Source organism: Lycium barbarum, chromosome 3, assembly GCF_019175385.1.
Source record: "Lycium barbarum isolate Lr01 chromosome 3, ASM1917538v2, whole genome shotgun sequence".
Lineage (NCBI taxonomy): Eukaryota > Viridiplantae > Streptophyta > Magnoliopsida > Solanales > Solanaceae > Lycium > Lycium barbarum.
The window spans coordinates 130,632,676-130,655,089 of record NC_083339.1 but is presented as its reverse complement, the minus strand read 5'-3'; the positions used below and the strand labels follow the sequence as shown (position 1 = coordinate 130,655,089).

General features: G+C 34.7%; 2 protein-coding genes across 7 annotated transcripts in view; one reads left to right on the top strand and one right to left on the bottom strand.

Moving 5' to 3' along the window:
* The first annotated feature begins 5,317 nt into the window (after nucleotides 1-5,317).
* LOC132632535 (zinc finger CCCH domain-containing protein 67) lies at nucleotides 5,318-17,101 on the top strand. 6 transcript variants are annotated; one of them, XM_060348510.1, is made up of 6 exons: nucleotides 5,318-6,095; nucleotides 10,965-11,030; nucleotides 14,787-14,906; nucleotides 14,993-15,268; nucleotides 16,169-16,441; nucleotides 16,598-17,101. In XM_060348510.1, the coding sequence occupies exons 1-6, from the start codon at nucleotides 5,331-5,333 to the stop codon at nucleotides 16,769-16,771; spliced, it is 1,674 nt and encodes a 557-aa protein (XP_060204493.1). In that variant the 5' UTR covers nucleotides 5,318-5,330; the 3' UTR covers nucleotides 16,772-17,101. The 6 variants fall into 6 exon arrangements, with proteins under 6 accessions (XP_060204493.1, XP_060204492.1, XP_060204491.1 ...); XM_060348509.1 differs by having other exon boundaries at nucleotides 10,962-11,030; XM_060348508.1 differs by having other exon boundaries at nucleotides 10,941-11,030.
* A 904-nt stretch (nucleotides 17,102-18,005) lies between these two features.
* Nucleotides 18,006-22,414, bottom strand: part of LOC132632534 (callose synthase 10) — a 66,376-nt gene continuing 61,967 nt past the window's right edge. Inside the window, exons 47-51 of the mRNA XM_060348507.1 lie at nucleotides 21,025-21,127; nucleotides 20,491-20,610; nucleotides 19,689-19,739; nucleotides 19,406-19,588; nucleotides 18,006-18,537 (exon numbers count right to left, since the gene is read on the bottom strand). Of these exons, the coding sequence (XP_060204490.1) occupies nucleotides 18,292-18,537; nucleotides 19,406-19,588; nucleotides 19,689-19,739; nucleotides 20,491-20,610; nucleotides 21,025-21,127 (703 nt within the window). The 3' untranslated portion in view covers nucleotides 18,006-18,291. The remainder of the gene's footprint in view (nucleotides 18,538-19,405; nucleotides 19,589-19,688; nucleotides 19,740-20,490; nucleotides 20,611-21,024; nucleotides 21,128-22,414) is intronic.

The window sequence follows — 22,414 nt, the reverse complement described above, 5'->3', positions numbered from 1 at the left end:
TTAATAACTTAAACCAAAATAACACCTTAAAATTACATAAATGTAAATAGATATGCAGAACCGGTTATGCATACAAATTACACCAAAAGAACATAATGCAGTGAGTGAACTATGGTGTTTTCACTTTGAACACTCTGCCACCCCCTTAACCTAATTATCCTTTAAAAACTATTTTACCCATAAATTTGGAACAACCAGTAGAATTGATCTCATGAATTGCATAACAAAGCTTGCAAAATTCTTTCTCCGGTGAAAAAAAAAAATCCATCATGATATGGTCCACTATTTTGGATTAGAATGTTCTTTTTGCTTTTTCTCAAATCTCCAATATAATAAACAAATAGAAGAAGGATCTTCCATACAAAATTAGTCCAATGAACATATTTTAGGTTCACCAATTAAATTTCGAATAGGCGTCACCATGCGGCTGTTTTTGTCAAATCAGAAAACCAACTCAAGCAACACTTAGGCTTAAAAAGAAACACATCCTAATTGGCTATTATTAGACTATTATTATGTTATATCGGTAGTGCAAGACAATCGTTGGAATAATTGGCAGAATATTTCCTTAAAAACCAGTGAAGAAGACTGAAGGAGGCAGTGTTTGAAACCTGTTGGTTCCATCGAAAAATTATACTCATTTCAGATTTAAATTTGACCACAAATTAAACTGTGATACCTTTTGTGGATCATTAATGTCTTTATATCACGTCAAATGATCTAACTAGATCGTGCTCTGATACCACTTGTTGAAAAACTTTATACACTCCACGCAGGATCACAGGCAGATCATTAGATAGAGATATGAATTCTTAAAAGAATAGCAAGGACACTTACCTTGATCCATGCATTGTAAGAATCGATAGAAGAAAATTATGATCTTCTGAGCCTTCACACGTTAATGTGTTCTGATTCTTTTCTATGATGGGAAGAGAGAAGACTGATAACGTGTGTGGCACAAGGACCACAACCAATTTAAATAGAATATACACAACTCTTCTAAAGAGACATAACTCTTCAAAAATAACTTTTCAGAAGAGGTGTAACTCTTCAGTTATGAACTCATCAATTATAAGTGAAAAGTTAATTAGGTTTCTACGCATATAAAATTCATACCTTATAATATATGATTTATATATTTAGCCCATAAAATTAATACTTTATTAGATCAGGACGTGGGCTTCTTTAATTGATAGCAATCTAAGTACAATAATATTAAATATGTGAGCCCACTAAATAGAGAATTTCTAACAGTGTCACCTTAAACGAAATAGAGCACAGAGTTATTCACTAAATGATGGAAGACATCTTTAAACAATTTGGCGGCATTTAAAGATTTTGAATTTACAGTCTCAATAATGACGAAAGTCTAAATAAATTTCTTAACTTTTGACTTTTTATAATTGAGGAAAAATATCCAATGGTCTCTAATGCACTGTGGTATGTGTATTTTGGTCTTTAATATATACCAATGAACACTACAACTAGTCTCTTTAGCATGCAGAAAGTGGACACATTTAGTCCAACTCCAATTTGAACCACACATACAAACGGAAAAGTGCAAAATTTTACTGAGCTCCAGTAGAAATAAAATAAGCAAAATATTGAGTAAAAGCTTTCTTCATGTCAAAATTGACATGTCGAATGAGTCTAAAATATGTATAAATAGAAGTTTCTACTTAATTTTACAAAACATAAAACATTCTCATATTTTTTTCCCTAACAATAACATGGATAAGTGTAATAAATATACAAATTGTCTTAAACATACATTTTTACAAAATTCATGCGAGTCCAAATTAAGTTGAGCCATCTCGTTGATTTTTTGAAAATGTAAAAGTTAAAACGCTCCACTTTTTCCCCAACAAAAACAGAAAAGTACAATGAATACTCGATTTGCTTTCACAATTTTTGGGAAAATGGTGATTTTAGTTCCCGTGTTATTGCTTAATTCCATTTTTAGTCCTTGTGTTATTAGACTTAGCATATTTGACCTTCAATTAAATAAACTGTGCAATTTTCATCCCAGAGGTAACGGAAGCTAACAGAAAATAAGAAACTTAACGGAATCTTATTTAAAAATTCATTTAGAAGAACAAAAAGAGAGAGACTAAAAACCCTCAACCTCACAACTATTAGTTCAGCTTCTTTCAAGAAAGGCGATGAGGCTCCACTTCTCTAGATATAATTACAAGAGATCTGAATCATGATGCTCCCAAGTCCTTTTGTTGAAGGATCCATTCCATACTTCAGAAGAGTATAGTAAAAACGCAGCGAGGAAGAAGTTGAAAGTTTCGATGAACTTGCTTATAAGAAACAGTTCTTAATCTTCAAGAGCTTGTTGCCCAGAGGGTCCATCACTTCTTCTTCTAAACTTTTTTTTTTTTAAAAAAAATGAACTTGTCTTGTGGGGAATATTAAGAAACCTAAAGAATACAACTCCATTTTTAATGAGAAAACATTTGTAGTAAGATATTACTCCATAAGTATAGTCTCCTTACATTCCAAACATTCTCTTCCTGATTGTTTGGAAGAAGCATTCAAATACAACAATCGTCAAGTTATTGGCAAATGGGTACTCTTCCATCTTTCATTTTAAGTAGCTTCACTTCTATTATCTAGTTTGCTAGCTACTTGTCATGGTGAAGTATTGTTATCTACCTTCTCTTATTCTTTCTTTCGATTACTTTTTTTGTTTTGCTTTTTATTTTTCTGATTTTTTTCAAGTAAGATTTCGTTAAGTTTCTTATTTTCTGTTAGCTCAAGGACTAAAATTGCACAGTTTGTTTAATTGCATGTCAAATACGCTAAGTCCAATAACACAAGGACTAAAAATTGAATTAAGCAATAACTCAAGGACTAAAATCGTCATTTTCCCATAATTTTTTGTACACATAAATGCTTTATGCTAGTTAATAGGGGATTGATGAAGCTAGCATTAAATAAACACTTTACGATTAGACTTTCTCATATAATTGCTTACATCTTTATTACACTACTATCACAAATATTTTAAAGTTCAAACTCTAATAAGTTGGAAGAAAATAAATTAACCTGGAAAATGAAGGAACAAATTGCTATTACTACAAGCGAACAAAAAATAGAAGAGCTTTAATGTCACGATCCACCCACCTAGGTCATGACCGGCGCTCAGTTAGCCTAAGCCAACCGAGCAAGCCTGAACCATTTCATGTTAGTAAAGATTTCGGTAGAGTTTCCTATGTACCGAGAGAAAATTCATAAATCAAAACCTATCAACACTCAGTAAAATAATCCAACAAGCTACAATACCAACATATTAAGTCTGACAGAGCTTCAGAATCCCAAGCCATTGGCTTTTGCTAAACATATAAGTCCCAAGCTATACTTTACTAACACAAGCCAAAATAAGATATACAAGGCCGACTTGAGGAGCAAAACTCTAGGATTTGAAAAAAAAAAAAACTAATGTACTATAGTAGTCAGCAACATGATGGCCCACGCGAAACAGGTGCGGGGCTTACTGGATTCGTTGTCAGCTCTGTCTGAGTCAGAATGTCACCCTCGACTAAGTTATCTGTAGGAAAATAAAACAAGCGAGTGGGGTCAGTCACACCGACTGCGTGAGTAATAACATCATCCATAGCATTTTATTTGGGACAAGCATATGTATAAGAAATCATGCAGCAGCCAGCAGGTAAAATCATCAAAAGATATCTCCTTTAAACCAACAGAACAATACATGTATGAAAACTATGTTTAAACTAGTTAAATAATCATGTTCTTATTTATTGGGAGGTCCCTATGCCAGTATCGAAATATACATTCTAACACTATGGATTTACCATAGCCATCTGACTACCCCGTCAGCTAGGTTCCCTTCTAGAGGGCCTTTGTACAATACGAGTTCACTTACAAGGTGCATCAAGTCTAATGATCCCGACGTTAGATAATGGCAAATCTGACAAAGGTTCTTCCGAAAGTTCCTTTTTCATAATACAAGTGTATTATTTCCGTGTCAAGAATTAAATCCAGCAGTATATATCAACTCATCCTTATCAGAAAAAAAATATATAGCAACTCATAAATGGCATAGTTCAAGAACATACAATATGTAAAAGTGAATTAATGTGTTTTTATATATAAGGTCATACTGTTGCTTGTCTGCGTGCAAATAATCTCTTTCGTTATACTACCAGTTCTATGCAAGAAAACGAATTTAAACATGCAACAGTTAAAAAAATCAACTATGAAGGAATTATCACTCATTGTACTCTTGCCGAATAACTCCAATTACCTTCCGACAATTGTCTTCTTGAAGTATCAGTTATCTAAAATATATAAAGCAATAATCGAGTCACATGTGGGCTGATCAGATGCCAATTTCCCCCAATTAATCTATGATGATCAGGTTACTAATTTAGATTTCTAGCTACTGCTATTCTCTGTCTGGACTGAGCATACCAACATCAGGTTTTTAATTTTATTCCTCAAATTTAGAACTCTAAAAGAGAATTCCAATTTATTTGATTCTAAATCTTAGTTGTTATTGCTCCCTACCCAACAGAAGGGTGAATTTAGTGATGAAAGAATTTACTTGCAAAGTCACAAATGGAGAAACTAGTTGGGTTTTGAATTTTTCTTATATGGTTCTAAGTCTTATCTGGCTCTAAGTTTTCTCTTCCCTGTGGCTCTTGTTTTTTTTTTTTTTTTCCTATGCTGATGCCTTTTATAAGTAGGTACTAAAGAGGTGGTAAATAGCTTATGACTGAAGTAGTCTAAAAATGGACCAAGACTTAATACCTAAGTAACTTAGATGGATCAAGACCTAATATTTCAAATTGTTATATTTAAACCACATATTGAAACATAGATTTTAAAATTCAGAATCAACAACTTTTTATAAGAAACTATAGGCAGATTCAATGAATAACAATTAACATTAATAAAACATAAAAGGTTATGATAAAATGAATAAAATCTCTAAAACAAACGAGCTCTACAAATAAAAAAAATCTTCGTAAGATTTTTTTTTAATAGACATTATGAAGTGTGAATCTGAATTACTCCCTATGTTCCAATTTATGTGATACACTTTCCTTTTTAATTTATCCGCAAAAGAATAATATATTTCTTTATTTGATAACAATTTAACTTTAAACTTTACTTTTTACGTTTAACAAGATGATTTATAATCACACAAATACTTTGGATTATTTAGATCATAAAATTTAAAAGTATGATTTTATTTTTTAAATTTCATGCTCAGTCAAATTATATCACATAAATTGAGACTGAGGAAGTAGTATAAAATGAGATATGTATGATTCAGACATACTCATTTAATCACTATGTCCCTCAACACACACACTTCACTTTGTGGTAACAATACAATGGGTAACAACGTTCCAAATAGAATGGAAGAAGCAATTGAACAACATCAACCCCTAGGTCACACTGAAAGGGAGTTAGGGCTTCAATCCCAAACTCCCAAAACGACGTCGTTACAATCCGATCCCAATTCCCAAAACCCTAACGAAAACCAACCAAAAACTGATGATGAAGATGAGATGGCGATGAAAATCATATGTGATGAGCGTCAAAACAATCTAGTCTTGAGCCAGGTTTTGGAACTTGATCATCAAGAAAATGGAAAAATGAAGGAAAGATTGGAAAGTGAGGTTGAAAATAATGTTGAAGATGAGATGGCGATGCAAATCATATGTGATGAGCTTCAAAACAATCTGGTCTTGAGCCAGGTTTTGGAACTTGATCATCAAGAAGATGGAAAAATGAAGGAAAGATTGGAAAGTGAGGTTAAAAATAATGTTGAACGGAATGATGATGATGGATGGGGATATGATGGTGATGATGGATGGGGTTATGATGATGACGAAAACAGGAGCGAAAGTCAAAATAATGGGGAAAAAGAAAATGGATTTGAAGAAGGGGATTCTTCTAAGGAAGTAGGGTTTAATAAAGCTAATAGGATTAAGAGGAAGTTTAATTCTCGTTTAAGACCTGATGCTCAGGGTTGTCCTTATAAATTGAAAACAGGGACGTGTAAATTTGGATCTAATTGCAAGTTTAATCACCATCCCAAAAGAAAATTCCAGGTATATTTCGGAGTAGGGATTGATGCTACTTTGTTATCTAGAAAGTTCATTTTTTCGGTTGATCGACTGATTTGCTGATTGTTTGTCGAGGATAATGGTGCAATTTATCTTTGTTGTTTTTAGGTGTTAAGTTACAGTGAATATTAGAATTTTCGACGTCGGAGATAAATGAATGCTAGGTTTAATATACGAACAAGGGTCAAATATACCATATACTATTAGAAAAGGGTTAAATATATCTGTCGTTATACTTTGGGTCCAAATGTACCCTTCCCGTTATACTTTAAGTTCAAATATACTCCTCTGTTATACTTTGGGTTCAAATATACCCTCTTCCATTAAAATTGTCAAAGGTGGATATGAGATCTCACATGACGCTGACAATTCGGGGAGGTAGACACCACATGGCATGTCACCTCACCACCCTAACCCATTTACCCCTCTTCTTCCATCACTACCATCTCCCCCCCCCTCCCCCCCCCCCCCCCCCCCCCCCCCCCCCCCCCCCTCAAAGGTTGTGAAAAGTGGATCTACTAGTTTGTGTTTTGGAAGTAAGAATATATTTTCTGTTAAGTTAAATAACTAATTTGAACCCATTAATTTGATTTTATGATGTAAGAATCAATTTTCTAAAAATCTAAATGACTAATACGAACCCGTTATAATGCGTGTTATTATCAAATAAGTAAAATCTCAACTTTGGTATATTTGCTCGTTATCATTTTAACATATTGTTCTTTTTGCACTATGTCCCGACGAATACCTGTGAATGTTAACCAATGAGTGCTTGTATATAAGTTGTAACATTGAAAGCTGATCTACTAATTTGTATTTAAGAAGAAAGTATCAATTTTATCCTAATTTAAATGACTAATTTGAGCTTAATTTTTGGTTATGAAGTGATCAGATTTATCCAAATCTAAATGACTAATGTGCACCTGCTAATTTGTGTTTATTAAGTAAGAATCTTATTTCTGTTAACCTGAAAGACTAATTTGAACCCATTAGTTTGTGTTTACGAAGTAATCATCAAATTTCTGCAAATTCAAATGACTAATTTGAACCCACTAATTTGTGTTTGTGAGGTACGAATCATATTTTGATGTTTTTGCTTTTCTGAAGGGGGAGGAGATGGTAGTGATGGAAGAAGAAGGGGAAAAAAGGGGTGAATGGGTTAGGGTGGCGAGGTGGTATGCCACGTGGTGTTCACCTCACCGAGTTGTCAGCGCCATGTCAGATCTCATGTCCACCATGGATAATTTTAACGGAGGAGGGGTATATTTGAACCCAAAGTATAATCAGAGGATACCTTTGGACTCAAAGTATAACGGGAGGGGGATATTTGGACCCAAAGTATAATGAGGAGTATATTTAACCCTTTTCTAACAGTACATAGGTATATTTGAACCTTTTCCGTTTAATATATGGGTAGCACTTGCAGATCATACAAGCTAATGTGTGGTACTGGATGGTTGATTAACTTTCTTTGTTTTATCTACTGCTATGCTCATTGAAGTAATGCTTTTAGTTGACATTTTTTCTAATGAAATAGTAGGATTGCAAATTCGTTGGTTTTAGGGAGGTCACTTTATATTTGGTGTGTTTTTCGTTGCATTTGTTGTCTTAATATTTGGTTCTATTTTGAACTCGATTTGCTTTCACAATTTTTGGGAAAATGGTGATTTTAGTTCCTGCAATATTGCTTAATTTCATTTTTAGTCATTATGTTATTGGACTTAGCATATTTGACCTTCAATTAAATAAACTGTGCAATTTTAATCCCTGAGGTAACTGAAGCTAACAGAAAATAAAAAACCTAACGGAATCTTATTTAAAAATACATTAAGAAGAACAAAAAGAGAGAGAGACTAAAAACCCTTCAACCTCGCAACTATTAGTTCAACTTATTTCGAGAAAGGCGATGGGGTTCAACTTCTCCAGATATAATTACAAGAGATCTGAATCATGATGCTCCCAAGCCCTTTTGTTGAGGGATCCATTCCATACTTCAGAAGAGTATAGTAAAAACACAGCGAGGGAGAAGCTGAAAGTTTCGATGAACTTGCTTATAAGAAACTGTTATTAATCTCCAAGAGCTTGTTGCCCTGAGGGTCCATCGCTTCTTCTTCTAAACTTTTTTTTTAAAATGAATTTCTCTTGTGGGGAATATTAAGAAATCTAAAGAATACAACTCCATTTTTAATGAGACAACATCTGTAGTAAGATATTACTCCATAAGTATAGTCTCGTTACATTCCAAACATTCTCTTCCTGATTGTTTGGAAGAAGCATTCAAATACAGCAATCATCAAGTTATTGGCAAATGGGTACTCTTCCATCTTTCATTTTAAATAGTTTCACTTCTATTATCTTGTTTGCTAGCTACTTGCCATGGTGAAGTATTGTTATCTACCTTGTCTTTTTCTTTCTTTCGATTACTTTTTTTGTTTTGCTTTTCAATTTTCTGATTTTTTTTCAGTAAGATTTCGTTAAGTTTCTTATTCTGCGTTAGCTTCCGTTACCTCAAGGATTAAAATTGCACAATTTATTTAATTGAAGGTCAAATACGCCAAGTCCAATAACATAAGGATTAAAAATGGAATTAAGCAATAACGCAAGGACTAAAATCGTTATTTTCCCACAATTGTTTGTACACATAAATGCGATATGCTCTTTAATGGGGGGTTGATGAAGTTCGCATTAAATAAACACTTTACAATTAGATTTTCTCATATAATTGCTTACATCTTTATTACACTACTACTATCACAAATATTTTAAAGTTCAAACTCTAATAAGGTGGAGGAAAATAAATTAACCTGAAAAATGAAGGAACAAATTGCTATTACTAAAAGTGAACAAAAATTAGAAGAGCTATAAACCATTGATCGAAACATAGATTTTAAAATTCAGAATCAAACAACTTTTCTTTATAAGAAACTATAGGCAGATTCAAGGTTTTCAATTATACATATTCGCTAAATTTCTCAACACATATTTATGAACAAACTAAAATTACTGGATCTGATAGAAACCATTGATCATGCTATGCATCCATTTCCCTGATAAAGTTAGGAAAACAGTCTTTTATCGATGTGAGCTTTTAATAATAACAATTAACATTAATAAAACATAAAAGGTTATGATAAAATCTCTAAAACCATCGAGCTCTAAAGGTAGAAAAAAAAAAATCGTAAGTTTTTTTTTTTTTTTTTTAAATAGATATTATGAAGTGTGAATTTGAATTAGTATACAATGAGATATCATATGACTCAGACATAAATTATTTTCCTTTAATATTTTGTTCGAACACCATTCAAAAAGGAAATTTTAAAATAATTAGGAAGAAGAAAGAAAACTAGAAAAATTAAAGCAAAATAAAAAAGAAAATAGTATAAATAGGTGAAGTAGCAGCGCTATTTATTTTGACTCATTTAACCACTGTCTTACTCAACTTCACTTTATGGTAACGAAACGAAAAATACAATACCATACAATAAATGGGTAACAACGTTCCAAATAGTGTAACAACGATGGAAGAAGCAATTGAACAACATCATCAAACCCTAGATCACGCTGAAAGGGAGTTAGGGCTTCAATCCCAAACTCCCAAAACGTCGTCGTTACAATCCGATCCCAATTCCCAAAACCCTAACGAAAACCCACCAAAAACTGATGATGAAGATGAAGATGAGATGGCGATGCAAATCATATGTGATGAGCTTCAAAATCTGGTCTTGAGCCAGGTTTTGGAACTTTATCATCAAGAAGACGGAGGAAAAATGAAGGAAAATGAGGTTGTTGAAGGGAATGATGATGAGGGATGGGGATATGATGGTGATGAATATGGTTATGATGATGACGAAAACAGGAGCCAAAGTCGAAATGATGGGGAAAAAGAAAATGGATTTGAAGAAGGGGATTCTTCTAAGGAAGTAGGGTTTAATAATGCTAATAGGATTAAGAGGAAGTTTAATTACCCTTTAAGACCTGATGCTCTGGATTGTCCTTATTATTTGAAAACAGGGATGTGTAAATTTGGATCTAATTGCAAGTTTAATCACCCTTCCAAAAGAAAAGTCCAGGTACATTTCGGAGTAGGGATTGCTGCTACTTTTTTTTTTTTTTTATCTAGAAAGTTCGTTTTTTCAGGTTGATCGAGTGATTTGTTGATTGTTTGTCGAGGGTAATGGTGCAATTTATCTTTGTTGCATTTCTGTGTTAAGTTACAGAGAATATTAGAGTTTTGTTCTTTGAAGTTGAAGTAGTGGGGGATTGGATGGAGAAGATAAATGAATGCTTGGTTTAATATATGGCTAGCACTTGCAGATCATTCAAGCTAATGTGTGGGTACTGGATGGTTGATTAACTTTCTTTGTTTTATCTGCTGCTATGCTTATTGAAGTAATGCTTTTAGTTGACATTTTTTCTAATGAAATAGTAGGATTGCAAATTCGTTGGTTTTAGGGAGGTCACCTTATATTTGGTGTGTTCTTCGTTGCCTGGTGGGAGGTGACAAGTATACCGTGGAATTAGTCGAGGTAAGTGCAAGCCGGCCTGGACACCACAACTATAAGAAAATGGAGAGAGAGAAATAGGAGAGCGTTTGAAGGGGTTGGATGAGATTTTGTAAAGCTGCAAAATAGTCTTTTGTTTCTAGTTTGCTTTTGGTGTTCGCATGAGACCCCAATTTGTAGAAGATAGGGTCTCCCTTTTTTGAGTATCTTTTTTGATGTAGGTTCTCTCTTTTGGTATACGGCTTGTATACGGAGGTTTTCCCAAATTGTTACTATATTATTTACCATATCAAAAAATTTAAAGCTTTGCTGATGTTTACTATGTTAGCCTCTTCTATCAATTCTTCAGCAGGGGACAAAGGAGAAGGGGAAGCAAAGGGAAGAAAGCCAAGAGAGGCCGGGGCAGATTGAATGCAAGGTGTGGAATTTATCATTGTTAGCAATCAGTGCATAAAGGCAAATCAGATATACTGTGCTTGTTCTGTTATTAATAATTTTCTTTTATCGAGGATAGAGATATCATAATGTAATGCAGTTAGGTCTTTTTTGAAATTCAGAATGCTTACATTCATTGACAAACTTGATCTCTAGTGTTTACTTTTATGCCAACACATTGCTTTTGCTGATACCTGGTTGAGGAAATAGACCCTACTCTTAACAGTATATAAAATGGATAGATGCTCTCTCTCTCTCTCCCTCTCCCTCCCTCTCCTTTTATCTATTTCTCTCTCGCTGTTTTATTTGGTAGTCATCATGGTCCTTCTTTTGGGATTTGTCTGCATTACTGATATGACCTGGCCATTCTGCAGGTAGTACAATATTTTGGCATAGAACAGCTAGGGTGCATACTCAGTGATTAGGATTTACATGTATAAACTCAAAGCCTCACTTATGATGCCAAATTTAGTTAACTTCTGTAAGTTCAATGCAATTGCCTTAGATACAATATACATTGCAACATGAATTGTTTAATTAACTAGCACCGTGGTCTCAACTGGAGAGTGACTGTTGTGATGTTATGTCTGTATATTTATTAGAATTGACTTGTAGTTTCTCCATTTTTGTGGTTTCTTTCCATTGTTTGAGCCTTGGTTAAAGCATTCAAAAAGTTTTGTTGTGGCTACAAATTGATGTGGCAACATATAAAGGGAGATAATTTATCTTTACATCAGAAGGGATATAATATAGTGAAAGATGAATTTAATGGTAGTGGTTATGAGATACTGAAGGTTTTGATTAGGGTGTTCTATAAGTGATTGATGTGTAGGAAATGGTTTTACTTATTCGGGCTAGTTAATGAGCTTTTGTTAATAATATTCTTACTTCAAGAAAAAACTGTCCCATTTTATGTGGCGGTTTTTCATTGCTCGTGGAGTTCAAGAAACAAATAGAGGTTTGACACATATGCTAAATATATGCAAAATGCGAAATTGGAGGTAGTGAGAGTATTATATTTCTTCCTCGTGAAAGGTGAACTTTTCTGAAAAGGTAAAGTGGGGATGATAAGACAATATAGTTATGTGACATTTTTTTTTTGAGACAAATAATTAAAGAATAAAATCATGTAGAAGCCCTAGTTTATGGGAGGGAAACCGAGAAAAAGCTAATGATTGGGTTATTTTGGCAAACATTTGATGTTTTAAACATCAAAGGAAAAAGGTAAACATCACTTATTTTTGTTGATGCAATGGATGGTGGAATGGTTGAGGGCATTAGTGGCGGATGTAGCATGATAGGTGGGGGTTCAATTGAACCCCTATCTTTCGACGTGGAGCATAAATTTATGTGTAAAAATTTATTAAAATTGCAATAAATAGTAGACATGAACCCATAACTTTTAAAATACATGAAAGGTTGAACCCATAGAGTTTAAATCCTGGATCCGCCTCTGGAGGGCATATGAACAATACCTTGGGATCAAAAGCCCGAAATCCAGCTACAACACTCGGTGTGAATCATTCTATTCTGGTTTTGGATGGTTAGTTTACACTAAATAGAGGATTGTGGGTTTTAACGAGTTGCCCCAAGGATTAGTTGAGGTCCACTTAACATCATTACTCAAAAACAGACAAGGGGCAAAATATCATTAATCATTAAGGTTGAATACTTGCCAATTTGTCTTTAATTCAATTAATAAGAGAAAGAATCTAGGAGCAAATGTTCTTCCGGTGAAGAGTTGGTGTATGAGATTAAAGTTGAGACTTGACACATTTCTTATGTCAATTGTTTGGAAGTTGTTCCTACCCAAGTTCCACTTTCTCCATTTTCTATATGGATTGGTTTAGCAGGATAATAAGTTTAAAAACATGTATTCACAAACGACTTCAGGAGAGATAGTTGGAATTGGAGAACAAGATGCCATGTCCAAGGGATTCCTTCATGTTTTAAGCTATTCGACAACGATTTAAGAATTTGCTATAGGGAGCTGTTTGAAAGAGTGAAAAATAAAGCTGAGGGAGTTGATGAATGGAATTGCATAGTTAAAAGAAAAGGAAGGGCTTGTAGGAGGAGAAAAGAGAAAAGAAGAGGTTCAAGGAGAACCAGCTAAGACAATAATCACTTGAGTAATTTGTTTTAAACAAAAATCAAGGGTGGTATGGATGTATGGTTAAAAAGAAGATCTTCACCAGTTAGCTATTATTGATAGAATGAGTAAATTTGTGAATATAATAGGGGTTGGAGGATCAGAGGGTAAGAGTTCAAGGAGAGGATGAGGGGTTATTAAGGGATTCTTTACACGATTGCATAAGGATGATGTAGATTGGAGGGCGAGGGAATTGAGTTTAGTAACAGAGGGAGAGAGATGTGGTTGACGGAGGAAGTGATAGGGGAGGCAGACAAGCACTCATAAATTGTGTGGGAGATAAAGCTTCGAGTCAGGATGGCTTTAAAATAACTTTCTTTTATCCATGTTAAACAAAATTAAGTAGAACATGGTCAAGGGGCTGAAAACAACAACATACCCAGTGTAATCCCACAATGGGATCTTGGTTCGGTAGGATGTATGCAGACCTTATCCTACCTTTGTGGGGTAGGGAGGCTGTTTCCTATAGACCCTCTATGGAACATTGTCAATGGGCTAAACTAAATTATTTTCACTCTACGAATTCAAGAGGAGGCTCAACTAATCCATTGTGAGGAACTAAGTAAATTTCACATATCCAGATTGTAGTATTTTAGTTGAGCAATAATTTGATACACATAAAATAAGAAAACACCGCTTAATTATTCTAAATGCTGCAATTTGTTTTTCACATGCAGGAAATTAATTTTTCCTTTTATGACTGTTCTTAAATATCTTCTTTATCTTCTTGGATATATTTAGAGATGGGACTGACACATGACCATATGTGTTCTTTTGGATAAGGAAACATGATAATATGTCATGTAGGAGCTATCAGCAAAACCTTGATTATATAGATGTGTCTTCATGTGGAGCCTTTGCCTTATGCAGTGATTGAAATTGCCTATTAGTTAATGATGCGGACATGCTTTTTTGCCTTAAATGATTTATGTGTTGACAATGACGAGAAAGCTTTATAATAACCAATGGCAAGAACAGTCATTTTTGGGTTGTTTGGAATGAATGAAACGGCAGGTGTTTTTATGGAATTTCAACTCCAACTCAATCCCTGAAAGCTAGATGTTTAGTTAACTTGTTTATTTGTAACTTCCTTACCCGTGCTAATAGTGTTGACGATTTCTTTTACTTATCAAAAAAATAAAAATATATAGTGTTGACTATTATTGGATTTTGAGCAGATTAGACACTCTTGTTTTGGAGCTGACAATGTCCCACTTTCAAATATTTTACTCTGAAGCTTACTAAGGCTTCTGTTTTTGTAACTGTGGCATCTCTCTGATGCCCTTTTTAATGATATAACCTTCTTAAAAAAACAGCGGTCAGAACAGTAGCTGTTTGGTTGTTGGTATAACTGTTTTTCTTTGTTATTTTCTGAGTCATGTACTGTTTTTAAATGCTTTTGTTGTGCCTTGTAAGCCTTGGTGCTGTTGCATTAAAAAGTTGTCTTCATTTCCTTTGTTGATGAAACTTAATTTGTTGGTTGTGCCAGAATAACTTCCTTTTCTTGTTTTTTTTTTTTTTTTTTTCCCGAATAACTTCCTTGATTTTGGTAATTACTTGTGTCTTGCTTTCCTTTTTTTCTCTGTGCAGTATTACCTGACATCAGGGGGTTGCAAGTATGGAAAAGCTTGTAAATTTAGTCATAGTAGGGAAAAGGGTTCCATCTCACCGATTGTGGAGTTCAACTTTCTTGGCCTGCCCATTCGACTGGTATTTACTTCTCTCCATTGTTTCAGAAGTTTATAAATCCGGGAATTTTTCTCGTAAGGGATCATATATGCTAATCTTCATGTCAGGGGGAAAGGGAGTGCCCTTACTATATGCGTACTGGCTCTTGCAAGTATGGGTCCAACTGTAGGTTTCATCATCCTGATCCTACCACTGTGGCTGGAGCTGATCCTCCTCCTGGATATAACAACGCGGGAGCTGTTCCCATACAAGCTTCCTCCCATTCAGCTGCATCTTCTTGGTCTTCACCAAGAGCATTGAATGACACAGCTCCTTATGTACCAATGATGTACCCACCAACCCAAGGCATTCCTTCTCCAAATACTGAATGGAATGGGTATCAGGTAGTCCATACCTTAGCTTAGTATCCATTGTATGTTGTTTATGATGTGTGCTCTGTATTGCAAGGTTGTCTACTTATTGGTATGCTGCATGTATACTGGTACTAGTTGCCCATCTTTAATACTCCTGTCCCAATTTATATGATACACTTTCCTTTTAGTCTGTTCCAAAAAGAATGATACATTTCCTTATTTGGCAATTACTTAACTTTAAACTTTACCTTTCACGCTTAACGAGATGATCTATAACCACACAAATATCTTTGGCTTATTTTAGACCACAAGATTCAAAGTCTTCTTTTATTTCTTAACTTCGTGCCCAGTCAAACTATATCACATAAATGGGGACGGAGGGAGTATAATTTTATTATCTTATAAAAAATGATGTGTTTGCTGAAGATTTAAGTTATGATATCTCTAGTGCTTAACTTAGTCCTTCTGACCTTTCGGATTTATCTGAAGCAGGTACTTCCGTCCAGGCAAGTGATAGATAGTTTATGGTTTAGCCGTCTATTTCTGTAGATAGAGGTGGACATTTTACTGGTATCTTCTAGCTTTAACATGTGAGAACTATACTTGGTCGAGTTATATGTTACGGCACTCATTCTTGCGCCAGAAGGAACTTGCTGGTTATTGGACAATATGATACATGCTAAATAAAATAGATAAGTTTATATAACATTCTTCTTGATCAGAAAGTTTGTATTACATTCTCATTGACTGTGAAATTTCTTGAGTTGAGGCTCTTTTTTTCTTCGCCTGTTTTCTTAAAAGCAATCTACTATTCTGGACTTTTGGGGTTTTGCATTTTGTTTAATAAGGTTTCTGACTTAGACTGCTGATTTAGTAGCAAGCCACCTTTGCTGCCCGCGCTTACTTGTTTCTTTGTTTTTGCGGATTGAGGCCCCGGTCTATCCAACATCAGAGAAGAGGCTACCTACTCCTCCAGCATTTGCTATGAATAACCCGGCGACCAAGACCAATTTCTATCCACGGCCTCAACAGCCCCTGCTGATTGATGAATATCCTGAACGTCCCGGTCAACCTGAATGCAGTTTCTTCATTAAAACTGGAGACTGCAAATACAAATCTAACTGCAAATTTCATCATCCAAAGTCTCGAATATCAAAAGCAAACTCAAGTATTCTTAATGACAAGGGCCTGCCACTAAGACCTGTACGTTTTTCTTCTGTCTGGATCTTAAATTTGTTTGATGTTTCTTCCTAGATTTTTAGCTTTGGAGATATAGGTCAAATTTGCTGACTTTTGCTCCACATATGCGTCTTTTTTTTTCTTTTTTCTTTTTAAACAAAAAATTCTTTGTAAATGTAGGATCAAACTGTCTGCTCATTCTACAGTCGCTATGGGATATGCAAGTTTGGTCCTGCCTGTAAGTTTGATCATCCAGAAAATTATGTTAGATCTGCTGCATCTACCGAGTCTGGCTTTGATCAGCATCAGCAATCACAGATGTCTCCAGGATGGCAACTGGAAGGGGATCACTGATACATCAGTCTGTATAATTTTTAGACCAGTTTCATCTAGAGTTTAGTTCAACCCATAAGCTGATAGTTGATTTTCTGAGACTTGAAACGACACCAACTTGAGTATAAGTTCTCAGATCTATTTAGAGGATGGGATGATAATCTCTCTATGTTTAATGTAAAAGCGCAAGCGGAATAGGATACTGTAAATTATTGATAGAGCATTTTGTTTTAGATTAAATGAAGAATATTTGGATACTGATGTTGGGTGTTACGGTTTGAGCAGGGGGAATGATCTGGGTTATTTATCATGTTTTCCCCTTTGAATACAGCTTCAAAGATTTATGATTTTTCTGTTGGCTAAAACTATTTCCAGAAATCTTTTCCCTGTTTTCAGCTTCCGGGAGTAGGTTAAGGCGGCGCACTGCTTTGAGATATGCAACTCTTTTTCGTGTCAATTGTTTTCCTTTTCTTTTACCTGTAAAGCGTAGATAGTGTTATATTCTGGGTTATCATATAATTGAAGATTTATTCCAGAATTGGCTATGAAAGTAACGTGAGATAAGTTTAACTTATACCAAGCGTAAGGAATGTTTTGAACTCGCTGTGATGCATCCAAAAAAGGAGTGTGACAGTTATATAAGATTTTCCTTTTAATATTATTTGCCGTCAGCTTATTAGAAAAACAGTTTGTGAGGTGACTTATTAATTACTTCGTCTTGGTATAAAAGGATTCTGTATCATTAATTAATTCAACGGAATAACAAGTAAATGGCTGCTGTTACTCCCCACCGTTTACTAAACAACCTTATTGTACTTGTTTTCCTCGCATTAATCCCTATATACGCTATGTGAAAAAGATTGTTTCACAAAACAAATATTTTTAGTAAACATGATAAGTAAAACGAATTGGACGAACATTATTTATGTCCTGAATAATGTGAGGTGCTAACTAGAAAGTTGAAACATCGTTAAGCCTCTATTCATGAATATTTACACCAAAAACATTACTGTCAGCACCAAACTTCTGGTCTTTGCGAAAAAGGAAAAAAAAATACTCGCACCTTCTTTGGGAATATAAATCTCATACACGTTAGGGAAGGGGGAGAAATACATTAGAGATGGTTTTATCCATTCAGTTCTCACAAGTTCTGAAGCGGCAGTAAGATAAGAATGTAGGAAAAAAATATTATTAGAGAAGATATTGGGCAAATTACTCACGATGAAGAAACGATAGATACAAAAAAGTAGCAAAATGGACGACAGACACTCAAGATATTGTATTTACCTTAGCAGAAAAGCATGAATGACAAATAAAGGACGATCCATCTTCATGCATACCACTTTACAGGGCTAAATGGCCAAAATGTCACATTAAACTACAGATGGAACTTGAGATGCCAAACGGATGTCTACAATAGTTAATGTACAAACAATCTGAGAGTATCCTAACTATGAAATAATTAGACAAAAGGCATATGATACAATCTACAATTTGCAAACTATACAAATTCTACATGATTGTAGGCCTTCTTATAAGAACTAAAATGCGGAGGGCTCAACATTTGCCTTGTTCCCAGCAAGAATGAGAGAGATCTCCAGACCACGACTGAATGCTTGGTTGAAGAGTATACGCGACTGGAAGGTAGAGACAAAGGGGAACCACGATAATATTGCTAGTGGAGCAAAGATAATGATACCCATCCCAGCATCATACATCCTAGCAAATTCCTTCACAGATTCCCATAGACCCAAACTCCACACAACCCTCCTCCATGTGATTGCCAGCTGCCAGGAAAATTACAATTTGCAACTTAAAGAACAAAAAGAATCTGTAAAATATACTCACGTATTATCCTACAAAACAGTCACATAAAGGATATCTTTATTTACTTTACCGCCAGGTTATAAATGATTTAGCAAATAGAAATATGTCTTTGAAACTTTATGTCAGCCAGGGGACCCTAATCATAAACCCAATGGGAACCAAAAAACCGGGTGGGGTGGGTTTGAGGAGGGGGGGGGGGGGTTTGAAAACAACCGAGATCGGATCTCTCACAGGTTTTTCTTCCTTGACTCGAGACCTCTTTCACTGAGAACTAATTCAACACTTGAGATAAAAGATGGAGTGAGGGGAGATCCAGGTAGTGCAGGTCGTGCAGTGACTGCAGAATCAGTTCAAGCATGATGCGACTTCCAAAAACTGAAATTGATACCTCCATGACATGCATATGTGAATATAGAGGGAAACACTTAAAAAGGGCCATCATTAGAGACTTGGTTTTACTCCAACAGGATGACAGTGAGAATTCACAAATGCAGAATTGAGTTCAAGCACGCTATGACAAAAATTTGACAGCAGATATTCCAACTTACCAATAGTAACTTAAGAAGATATTTTTTAACACTATACCTATGTTGCACGGACTCTTCAAAAATATCGTCGGGTGCGTGTTGGATACTCCAAAAGTAGTGCATTTTGGGAGAATCCGACACGGGTGCGGCAACGAAGTGAAGAGTCCGCGCAACTCAGCACTATACAGCAACAAATAAAGGTGAGAAGGAATCATCTATGCAGTCAATTATGCAAATAGTCGTCAGAAGGTAGAAGCAACAAAAAGATTTTAGAAAGCAGCCCATGAGTTAGCTAACTTACGCAAAGGACGGCCCAACCAGTAGCAATAAAGGCGAGCACACTAGCAAACAAATCAGGAACAGAGAGTTCTGTAAGTCTCACAACAAGGCAAAGAGCTGCAACAAGTACCAAAGCTGTAACTCCTTGAAAAAATCGCAGCATGAGCTGGAAGTTGGTGGATTTTTTAGGACTGAAGGTGAAGACCTGTAATTTGATAAATTCCAAGATTATTGATCAGTTTGGGGCACTGCAGTCACATAAGACTCCGTAAAGTAAGCCAAAAACATCAAAGACAGCTGCATACCTTGAAAATCATAACAATTCCCACCAGTACAATCCAAGAAAAGCCGTATATCTAGTTGTACAGAGGGTTTCGATTAGTGTCATCTTTAGAAGAGAACATAATCAACACAACACAGAAATACACAGCAGCACTCAACATCACTAAATCAGAGAACAGTATTAAACAATCAAAAATTGGCAAAACTAGAGGGAATGCTGCCTTCTTCTATATTAAAGTTTTTCTCGATCATTGATCAACCAAAAGCAGTATCCCTGCTGACATCAAGCTATGTCAATTATTTATTAATCCAATTATAGGAAAACCTGTTTTAATGTTTCCCATCTATCAGAATATCTTCTGTTCTTCACCATCTTCTGTGACATGTACGGAATACATGAAAAAAAAAAAAGTTAAATTTAAAAGAACTCCAACCAGAGTAGCTCCCATTATCTACTAATTCAATAGTCATATAACCAATAAATTTTTTTATTCTTTGCCCCAAGAAGAAACAAATCGAAGCGTCAGCATCAGTAATCCAGGAAGCATCAGCATGCCCAAGTACACATAAGCTTTGGATCTTTCACACTGAGAATAGTAGCATAACTTTTGCATACGAAAGATTGTTTCCCATGAATATGTGCTTTATCTTCCCAGGCTATCCACTCAATCTATTCACATAATAATCAACCATGTATGGCCAATTATAAGCAATTATACTGTTGACATTAAGGAATCCTACAGTGGTGCTACAAAAAGTTGGCTGATTCAACAAAGAGAATACTAAATGTTTTGTCATAGCACGCAAATAATGCAGAAAACATACCGCAAGTGAAGTGTCCTTTCCAGTCAAATGGAGTTTATAGACAATGCCGTATTGGAAGAGAAAAAATCTGAGACTCAATATTGTCTCTAGTATCCGTCCTCTCAAAGTCTGGATATGTATCTGCAATATAACAAGCAAACAGTCTCAGAAAGAGCAATTTCCATAACTCCCTTTTTTGCCTTTCTTTTCATTTTTCAGGGAGAAGAGAGATGCTTTTAGAGAAGAAAAGTAATTTTTTTTCCCCCTCATAAGCAGCTACATCTTCCAATAGAATGACAACTTCCTCGGAATAATTAAGTTGACCTAGAACTTCCTCACATTTTATTTTTAGGCAGACGGAGCACAGGAGAAGGAGATAATGGAAAGGAATATCTCAATTTAAGAATCTCTAATGTTTGCATCAAAAAGAGGAAACAGGTAAATGGGTTATCCATACAGTATAACTGGCCAGAAAGCAATTGACAAGGAAAAGAGAGTTCATGAAGTTATAATTTAAGTTACAAAATTTATAATTAAAAGGATATATAAAGAGACCTGTTCTTCATCCCACCAGGACTCCCAGCTGTCGTCTCCCTTGACACCTACCCCACCCTTGTACAGAAGCCAGTTGGTCCAATCATCAAAGTCCTCAACAGTCCTGTAAAATCATGACAAGTATTGAGGGAAGCACAGAATTATCAGCAACTTTAACAGCATCGCGAATCACATATGGAGGATGCATGTGAACAAAGAATATGGAAAGCACTGATGACAACTATGATGTTCAAATAAATAATTAGTGTAATTACATATAGGTCACTACTCCCTCATCCTCTTTTCTTTCATTTACTTGCTATTGTAGTCCCATCCTACAAAAGAACTATTTCCTTAAGTGAAAATTTCTACAATTCTTTAAAGTCAATTTACTACACTAGATATATGACTACTTAGAGCCTGTTTGGCCTAGCAGGTAAAAACTACTTATTTTGAGAAGTGCTTTTCAAAAAAGTACTTTTGGTGAGAAGCAGTTTGTGTTCAGCTAATTAATTGGAAAAGTGCGTTTGACTGCTTTTAATAAGCAGATTGTGTTTGACTAATCTTCTTTAAAAAATACTTTTGAGTGTCAAATTATGAAAAAGGACAAGTATCAACGAATGTTTAGTATCAAGATTATTTTACAGAGAGAAATTTTTTTAAATATCTATTATGAAAGACTTCAATTAAATTTTAACTTTTATTTAACTAAAATTTAAAAGTACATGTTAAAATTTCAATTAATAAAATACATAGATAAATAAAAAAAATTAAATATTGATATAATATCAACACGATGATTTAAACATACTAAAAAACTAAAACTAAAATAAAATACAAAATCATTCCACAAATTGAAATTCAACACAGAGAATTATTAATTAGAAATTGATGGATTAATGAGGGATATACTTGGTTATGTATCATGGTAGAGATACTTTGTTTTGAAAAAAATAATTTTTTGCTTCTGCTTCTGCTTTTTTCAAGTAGTAGAAATTTTCTGATTCTCCCCGACCGCAGAAAAAATGCTTCTGCTTCTACTTAATCTTATTTTGGCACCAAAAAGCGCTTTTGGCGTCAAAACCGCTAGGCCAACCATGCTCTTAATCTTATTTTGACTTACCATCTCTTTACCAAGCTCAAATTTTGTAACTCATTTCAAAATATTTTCACCAAAATTATGTAAAGAGTTAAATGGATCAATCAAAATGGTAATAAGGGAGAATAACTTATGTAGTACCAAATCTCATCAAGGTTCTCAACTCTGCTCTTTTGGCAGAAAGCAGTTATAAGAATTACTCCCTCCGTCACAAATTGAAGTGTTTTAGTTTAAATAGGCACGGAGTTTAAGAAATAAAGGGAGACTTTTGAATCTTGTGGTTATAAACTTGCCATCTAGGATGTTGAATTG